The sequence below is a fragment of the Gracilinanus agilis genome, unplaced genomic scaffold (assembly GCF_016433145.1).
Source record: "Gracilinanus agilis isolate LMUSP501 unplaced genomic scaffold, AgileGrace unplaced_scaffold58191, whole genome shotgun sequence".
Taxonomy (NCBI): domain Eukaryota; kingdom Metazoa; phylum Chordata; class Mammalia; order Didelphimorphia; family Didelphidae; genus Gracilinanus; species Gracilinanus agilis.
Genome location: NW_025393762.1, coordinates 1 through 8,981, shown reverse-complemented (window position 1 = coordinate 8,981; position 8,981 = coordinate 1). Strand labels below are relative to the sequence as shown.

The window sequence follows — 8,981 nt, the reverse complement described above, 5'->3', positions numbered from 1 at the left end:
CACACTGGAGAGAAACCTTATGAATGCAAAGAATGTGGGAAGGCCTTCAGTCAGAGCTCACAGCTTACTCTACATCAGAGTGTTCACACTGGAGTGAAACCGTATGAATGTAATGAATGTGGGAAGTCCTTCAGCTGTTTCACAATACTTACTGAACACCAGCGAATTCATACTGGAGAGAGACCTTATAAATGTAATGAATGTGGAAAAGCTTTCAGCCAAAGTTCACAGCTTACTCTACATCATAGAATTCATACAGGAGAGAAACCTTATGAATGTAATGAATGTGGGAAGGCCTTCAGTCGCTTCACGATTCTCACTCAACATCAGAGAATTCATACAGGAGAAAAACCTTATGAATGTAATGAATGTGGGAAGTCCTTTAGCTGGAGTACAGGACTTAGTAGGCATAAAGCAATTCATAATGGAGACAAACCTTATGAATGTAAAGAATGTGGGAAGGCTTTCCATGAGAGCTCTCAGCTTATTCGACATCAGAGGATTCATACTGGAGAGAAACCGTATGAATGTTTTGAATGTGGCAAGGCTTTTAGTCGTTTCACAATACTAACTCAACATCAAAGAATTCATACTGGAGAAAAACCTTATGAATGCTTTGAATGTGGAAAATCTTTTAGCCGGAGCTCTCAGCTTACTCTACACCAGAGAATTCACACTGGAGAGAAACCTTATGAATGTTTTGAATGTGGCAAGGCTTTCAGTCAGAGCTCACAGCTTACTCTACATCAGAGAATTCATACTGGGGAGAAGCCTTATGAATGTAATGATTGTGGGAAGGCCTTTCGTGATAGTTCACAACTTTCTCGACATCAGAGAATTCATAATGGAAGGAAACCCTATGAATGTATGTGAAAAGGCCTTCCCCCCAGAGAATAGAACTTATTTGACCTATTCATAGTGAAATATAGACTTTGACTGGTAAAGCCTTATGAAGATAATAACAGTGAGAAAGATTTTACCCAGAGCATTTCCTAGATATTTGCAGAATTCAGACTAATGGGAGAAACTATAGAGAAGCAAATTCCTGCCTAGTTTTTCTTAGCTGGTACAAAGCTTTTTCCTCTCTCCACTCCCCAGCTAGTTCCTTCTCCTAATTCCTACACCAAAACCAAATATCACTGAGAAAACTGGTTTTCTGTAGAGTTTTTTTTTTTTTTTTGGCCAGCTTTTTCATTAGTCTTTTTTAAAGTTGTTCTCAATTTATTTTTTATTATTTCCCTCAATATATTTAAAAAAATATTTTGTTTTTACATCACAGTTTCACATTCCCTTCTTCTAGATCTGTGACGGGCAAACTATTCCCCGAGAGCCAGATCCAGGCCATAGTTTGCCCATCACTGCCTTAAGCAATTCCCTAATCACTACATATGGATGTGGCCTTGATCTGGCCTTCAGGGAATAGTTTGCCCGTCACTGTTCTAGATGAATCCCTTCTTTGTGGGGAAAAAAAAAACAATTTCAAATTGAAAAACAATTTGAAAAAAAGAAAAACATAGTGCCATATATATATGATAGTGTATAAGTTGTTTTGGTGTAGGCCCGGGGCTGCAAACTGGAAGTGAGGAGCTGTTGCATTATCTCTTTCCTGTATCTTCAATAGGTTTTTCCATTTCTTGGAGTTTAGCTTCCTATTAGTAATCTTTTCATTTCCCTTGTTATCCACATATTATGGTATTGTCTTTATCCCACTTCTTTTGCTCTCTGCCCTGGTTCATATGAGTCATAATGAGCATGTTAATATTCCATTATGGTTACATTAACCATAGTAAATTGGGGCAATCTAATTAGAGCTTGGCTCTTCTTCCACTCCTCAGGTATTCTCAGAATCACTCTCTGCTTTCTCCTTCCATTTCTGGCCACTAGGGACTCCTTGAAAATAAAAAATTCCCTGCCTCCACATGTCACCCAGTCCCTGTCATCTCTTCTGTGTCTTCAGTCCATCTTGTGCTGGCTCTGTCCAAGCTGCTTATAAGCAAGGTCAGGTGTCACCAGTGCTAAATAAAGAAAAAAAGGCTACCCTTAGCCCCCTTCCCCCTTGTTTCTAAGCCAGAGCCTCTATCAAGCCTCGAAGTCATCAGTGACATGTTCACCAAACATAACGGCTTTTTGTCATTTTTTATTCCTTCCTTGCCCTCTGTGAATTAATCAGTCAGCTCTGCCTTCTGCTCCCACTTCAGAAACATCTCCCTGAGTTCTCCTGGGTCTCTAACTGACTTGTCTCTTCTTTCCTCTGATTGTGTCTTTTTCTTGATTCCCTTCAGTTGGAACAGTCCCCAAGGTTCTGCTTTTGCTTCCCCTTCCCCCCCCTGCTTTCTGTACTCTCCCTATAAGGAATCTCATCCACCCCTGTTAGGGTGACTACAAGAATGGCACAGAGATCTGCAATGCCCTCTCTGGCTTTTCAGCACCATCTGTGGTTTTTCCGTTCCTCTGTGCCCACATTCCTTCAATGATAAATGCAGGTTCTTTCATGTGTTCTGTTTCACTCTACATTAGTTCGTAGCAGCCTTTGTTTTTCCAATAGGCATATATTAAGTCCCTACTGTATGTCAGGCACTATGCTAGGCTTAGGGGATACAAAAACTAAGACTAGACTAAGTCTTTAAGGAGGGGAAACACTAAGCACATGCAAAATATGTACAATTGTAAGAGTTTAAATTTAGGTTTTATGTTAAGTATGAGAATTCTAAAGTAGTATTGTAGTTGCTGATTTAAAAATATAACTTAACTCAAAATGACCTTTAGCAGCTGTATTTACCAAGAGGTGGAAAGATTGAGAGTGGAAAAACGTAGATAAAGAGACAGATTCTAATAAACCTACCAGCTCTTCTCCTGAGAAGCCACGCTCAGCCCTGGCAGGGCTTCCCCAAACTTTGTCTCCATGTGGATTTCCCAGGAATCCTCAGCCAGAAGTCCTGGTGGTCTCTTCAGCCAGGATTCCACCAACACAGCCTCCTCCAAAGCCAAGGCAGGAACCTCAGCCACTCACCCAGCAAGCAGACACAGGATCCAGGGAAAAGTCTCCTTCGAGCCGGGAAAGGAATCTCCGGAACAGATCTCTCCAAACACCAGGAAGGAAGTGAATGTGGACCATGCTGGTCTCTTCTTTTTATGCTTCTCTTTTCCATGTCACTTCCTGTCATTCGCCCTTCTTCACAGGAACCAATGGCAGTCTTTCAATTTGCATAGCCCTGTCCAGGGGGTTGGGGGCAGTAGCCTTTGGAGGTGTGAGCATACTCTAGGCAGTGACTTTGGGTAAGTAGGGGGACTTTAAGTTCTTGACTTGATGAGTTAAAAATAGATAAGGCGAGAGTGAATCTCATCCACACAATGTAGCTACACAGGAAGTGTCTGGGCACCCAGCAGCTTCTGGGGGAAGCCATGTGAGGAAGGCCTCATGGATAGGGCAGCCCATGAACTGAAGCTTGGAGTTCAGAGAGGCAGAGCTGAAGAAGGACATTTTAGAGTTGGGTGTCAGTCACTGTGAGGACAGAGAAATAGGATGGGGTGGGGTGTAGTAGGAACAGCACAAAGACCAGATTGGACCCTGGAGGGAAGTGGATAGTGTTAAAGAAAAGGATGATAGAAAAGATGCTCTCTATACTCTGAGCCTGCCAAGCTGGCCCAAGACCCTCAGGTGGTAGCTGGATCTAGGCTGAGCGAGGGGTGAGCTTGCCTGGGGGATTGCTGGCCGTGCTGGTGACCCCAGGACTTGGGACGTTCGGCTTAGCCGAGCCGATGCCTCTTCAGCAGTGGCCAAGCCAAAGGAGCAAGTGAGGGGTTGTATGTAAGATCAACAACTCCTCTGTCTCCTTGCCTTGGGGGTGGGTTTGATGATAAAAGGTTGGTTTGGGCTGGTGTTGATAATCTGACTGGGGTATGATAAATCCCTTTCCCTATAGCTGTAGATGTCACTAGTCAGGAAAGGAGCACCAATCCTCAACTGGATTAAACCGGAACAGGATTTGTTGCTTAGCTTAAGGGTTAGGAACAAGGAATCAGGATAGAGGTTTGGGAGTGCTATACTATGGCCAATTCAGTGAAGGTGACAGGTTGATATCAGGCTGGAGATTCTTCTCCCTCACACAATCCCTGGTCTGACCTGGCCGTGGTGCAAACCAAAGGACAGGGAAGGATAACGATGTTCTTCTTAGCAGCTTGGTGTTATTCTCTCTCAGCCCTATTAGTATCAGGAGAAATGAACTTCTATGACACTGAGGTATGGATGCTGGATTTGCAGGTCTGTGGCCTACCCTCTTCCCAGAATTCCCTTCTCCAATTGAGACCTTGGGTGGTGCAGTCCAAGGGTATTTATAGAGGTGGTCGCAACTGTCTCTTGGCCTTGGCTCATGCCACCTGGGTGAATTCTAAGTTCTTTAACCAACGATCCTATCCCTCAAGCTGTTTTCCATCTTGTACCAGAAGTTCCATGTCACAGTAGTGTAGGGGAAATTGCACAGAGATGGTTTGGAATGTTGGGAGAAGAATTGATTGGCAGCGAAGGCAGTTGGAGGGGGGAGGAGGAGAGACTTCTGGGAGAGGATAGTTTCTCTTGGAGGTTCTGTCCTGGACCCGGGGACTGAAAGGAGCATGGTCTCTGCCTCTCAGGATAGAAAGATATCCCTGGGGTTTTCCCAACTCTTGCCTTTGCCTGAATACCTGTGGTTTGTGATACTGGAGGAAAGGATTTTAGGAGCTGGCTGAACTGAAAGCCTGGTCCCCAGGGTTAACAACCCAGAGAGACAGGCTAAGCCAGCAGAGAAGATCAAGATCTCCACTTGGCTTTCTGACTACTGCTAAAGACTTTGACCCAAGCGATTCAGCATAGTTATAGCACAGGATAAGAAGAAGAAGATCTCTATAAGCCTGTGAGCTCTGAGCTCAGATCTGAGAAAGACTTGAAGCCACTCTGTGCTTTAGGTTTAGGGCAAATCCTAATTTCCTCAATCCTGATTCCTTCCCTTTTGAACTTGTTATTAAATCACCATCAGTTAATATAATGCAGCCAGATTCAATCAGGGTAGGGGTGAAGGGGTGGGACTGGAAGGAAGAGAGTTCCACTGGGGAGAAGGCTCCAAGTAACCTCAAGTTTAGCCAAATATTGAGGTGTCCACTATTGCTTCCTTTCCCATAGGGGCTGTTCAAGGGGAGACATGAAGGAAGTTCAGGCATTAAACAAAGACCTGAACAAAAGCCACCTCCAATTCCTTTTTTTTCTTTATCCTGGATAGACCTCTGCTCCCCCTCCTCAAGACCTTACTCTGTTGAGAAAGAGAGGGAACAGTCATAGCTTCTCTGTTGACCAAAAGGGGTTTCTCTCCTAAGGTTGACTAGTCAAACCCCTCTTGACTAGATACCTATGAGGAGATTATTAGAAACAATAGAAAGCCAATCTGTGTAGCTCTATACTAGAGGGCTAGCTGAGCAGGGAGAGGCCATCAGCTCCCTGCTTCGTCAGTTAGGGTTTCTCTGAGGGTTAGCTAATCAACATTCTTGGCTAATGTACCCTTTATAAGAGAGTTTTCTTACAATAGGAATGTAGAAGACAGGAAAGGTATAGTAGGGATAAGTTCTGAGCTGTGGAGTTTGTGTTTGATTCTAGAGGCCATAGGCATCCATTCGAGCTTCTCAAAGAGGGGAATGACATGATCTAGCACTTGCAGTCATCAAGGAGAGAGGTGATGAATGCCTGAACTAAGGAGGTGGTCTTATGAATCTTATGAAAGACTCTGATTTGGAATGTCAAGGTAGAATTAACCTGATTTGGCAACTGATTGGGTGGGGATATATGGAGACTGGAGAGTTGAGGAAAATACGAAGACTGAACTATACTAGTCTGGGTGATGAAAATGATAATGATCCATTTTATACAAAAAGGGAAGTTTGGAAGAGAAAACAGTTTGTGGGGAGGGAGGATAGCTCATTTTTTTTTTTTGACATATCGCCTTTGGAATGCATCTGGGACATCGTTTGGAAACGTCCAGTAGCCAGTTGATTATAGGTCTGTAGCCCAGCAGAGGGACCAAGGCTAGACAACCATCTGAAATTCTTCACGTTTGTTGATTGCTACTATACAATGTTCTACCATGTTTATATACCACAGTTTGTCTAGCTATTCCCAACTGATGAATACCTACTTTATTTCCTGCTCTTTTGCCTTTTTTCTTAGCATTTATCTCAGATGATAAAGAGAATTTTGGAACCTTAGATTCAATAATAGACTTGGAGCATCAAGAATGCCACCTTAGCACTGAGGGACAGGTTGTGGTGAAACAAGAGGTGAACCAAGGCTTTGTCAAGAAATGCAATAAGGGTATGGCCTGAATGAGGAGTGCAGGTCTACTCCTTTGGACTGCACATGGGCAAGACTTTGCCATGGAAAACAAGACTCCTCTTGAGCATGATCAACAGAATTATAGTGACTTGTGGGGAAGAGTAAATGTGAAGATGGGATTGACTTCCTGGCCTATTTTTGAATTAATCAAAGCTCCATCACCCCTCCTTGGCACTAGGTGGGGAGCTCACAAGCCACTTAAGAGAGCTCCACCCTTTCAACTCAATCAGTTAGAAACTTGTGAGTCCTTTGTAAAGAGTTTGCACCCTCATAGGACAAGAGGTAGAACCTACAAACTCTGCCCCCTCAGGCAGTGCTAAGCAAATTAAAAGACTGCAATTGGTCCCTGTAAAGTGGAGGAAGGGACAGGAAGGGACGTAAAAAGGGACCATAAAAGGTGATGAACTTTCTGTCCAAGGTATCTTCGTCTTGAATTTTCAGGTTGTAGGATCTTGTACTGGGACTGCGGCTTGAAGCTATTCCTTGGACCTGGGACTCTGGATCTTGGACTGCTTCTGGTAAGATTGTTCCTGGGTCTTTTCCCTTTGGACTTTGACTTGGGTGAGTGAAAAGCTGACCCTCCTTTCCTGACTTCTGGAGAGATAAGTTCCAGAGAGGCCTCCCCTTCTTGGAGGAGGCTGCATGGGTTGAACCCTTGCTTAATTCACAACTTAGACATCCGGCTGAGGGGCTAACAAGAGCCCTGCCTGGGTTGAGCCAGGGACCAGAGCAACATTTTAGAGTGATAGGCTAGACTCCTTTTCTGCCCTCTTTTACATTTCTCTACTTTCACTTTTTCCACATTTTTGTAAATAAAACTACTAAAAGTCACTTTGGCTTGAGCTATAATATTTTTTAAATCGGCGACCACAGTATTATCTTAGAATTCTCATATATTTAGTCAAACCCTTCATTTAATTCCTTACAGTAAATGTGTCATGCTAATGAAAAGAATGAGTGATGGTTACCGAATATGACATCCTATAATTCTTGGAAAAGAAAATTTTGGTTATTTTGGGTGATGCAAGCTTATTTGCGATAGGTGGCAGCCAGAACTATTTGGTTTATTCTGTCTCATTGGTCGAAATGGAGAGAATTGCAAGGCTTGATTTATCTCAAGTGACCTTGGAAACCCTACACCGTCCTCATTTTTGTAGCATCTACTGCTTCTGGTGCCTGTGAGTTCATTAGATGATTTGTCAAGACATATTCTTCTAATTTCACGTGTTCTAATTAATTCACTAGGGTCTGTTTTGCCCATCTCTCTCCATATATATGTACATGCACATGTGTGCACACACACACCCACACACAAGAGTTTCCCTTTCTTGTCTGTTCTACCCCCATATGCCTTTCACATCTTTACTCTTATTTCCCACTGCTACCACTATAGGAGAAGTCCTCATTTTGAATGTGGGCTTTCATGCTGCTATCTCACAGCTCATCCCTTGTCCATTTTTCTATGAATTTTTCACATACAGCATTTCTTAGGGGATAATATTCCATTCACATACCATAATTTGTAGAGTTGTTCTCGAATCAGGAGTTCTTAGATACCTCAAAAGTATCATGAATTTTTTTGTATACATGGGACCTTTTCCTCTATTCTTGACCCCTTTGGAGTTTGAGATTATATAGAGTTTAGTGACTTTCTTAGTGTATTTCCAAATTATTTTCCAGAATAGTTGGACTAATTCACAGATCCCCAATGGGTCTTCAACACTAACAATTTTTGTCGTTTGACATATTTTTGAATCTAATGCATGAGTTGAAACCTCAGAGTTCACAGGAGGTCTTTGAGCAAAAGCTGGATCACTATTAGTTTAGATATATTGTAGGCCAGTGGTTCCCAAACTTTTTTGGCCTCCCGCCCCCTTTCCAGAAAAAATATTACTTAGCCCCTTGGAAATTAATTTATTAAAAAATTTAATAGCAGTTAATAGGAAAGATAAATGCAACTGTGGCCATCACTGCCTCCTGGATCGCTGCAGCCCCCACCGGGGGGCGGTGGCACCCACTTTGGGAATCACTGTTGTAGGGAGTATTATGTTCAGATGTGGCTTGGAATAAAGGGGTTTTTAAGGTCTCTTTCAACACCCAAGTATGTAAAAGTGTTTTATAAAGTTTTATTTCTGAATTTTAATTTGCATTTCTTTGATTATCAGAGAGAGAAAATTTTATTTTCCAGGTGCCTGCGATAATTTAGACAGGTGTTTTGAAGAAATGCCTATTTAGATCTCTGAAGAAATAGGTCTTGTATTTCTAAAATGTTCATATAATTTCCTTATATAATTTACATGTTATATTTTTATGAGATCTAGACATAGGAAGGTGTCCTGAATGTTCTCCAAAGTCCTCTTGAGTCTATATCTCAGGCAGAGGTTTGTTTTTTGACTGGAGTTTTCAGTGTCTCCAGCTGACAGGTACCTTAATCTATCCTTGAGTGTTAGAAACTGAGATATATAGATACTGGAGCCATTCAGTGGACAGTCCTTCAGTCTAGATTTTTTGCACCGGGCACACTCCTCTTCTAAAAACTCCTCATTTCCCAGGATAACCAGTGTTATAAAAATATAAATGGTAGATGTATGTAGATGGAGAGGATGAGAGCCTAAACTGGATACTA

General features: G+C 42.4%; 1 protein-coding gene across 1 annotated transcript; it reads left to right on the top strand.

The window, feature by feature from the left end:
• Positions 1 to 192: 192 nt before the first annotated feature.
• On the top strand, positions 193 to 873 carry LOC123256372 (zinc finger protein 420-like; the record flags this gene model as incomplete). Its single annotated transcript, XM_044685005.1, has 1 exon — positions 193 to 873. A coding segment is annotated over one exon (681 nt), but the record flags the coding sequence as incomplete, so codon positions are not given.
• Between the last annotated feature and the right edge of the window lie 8,108 nt (positions 874 to 8,981).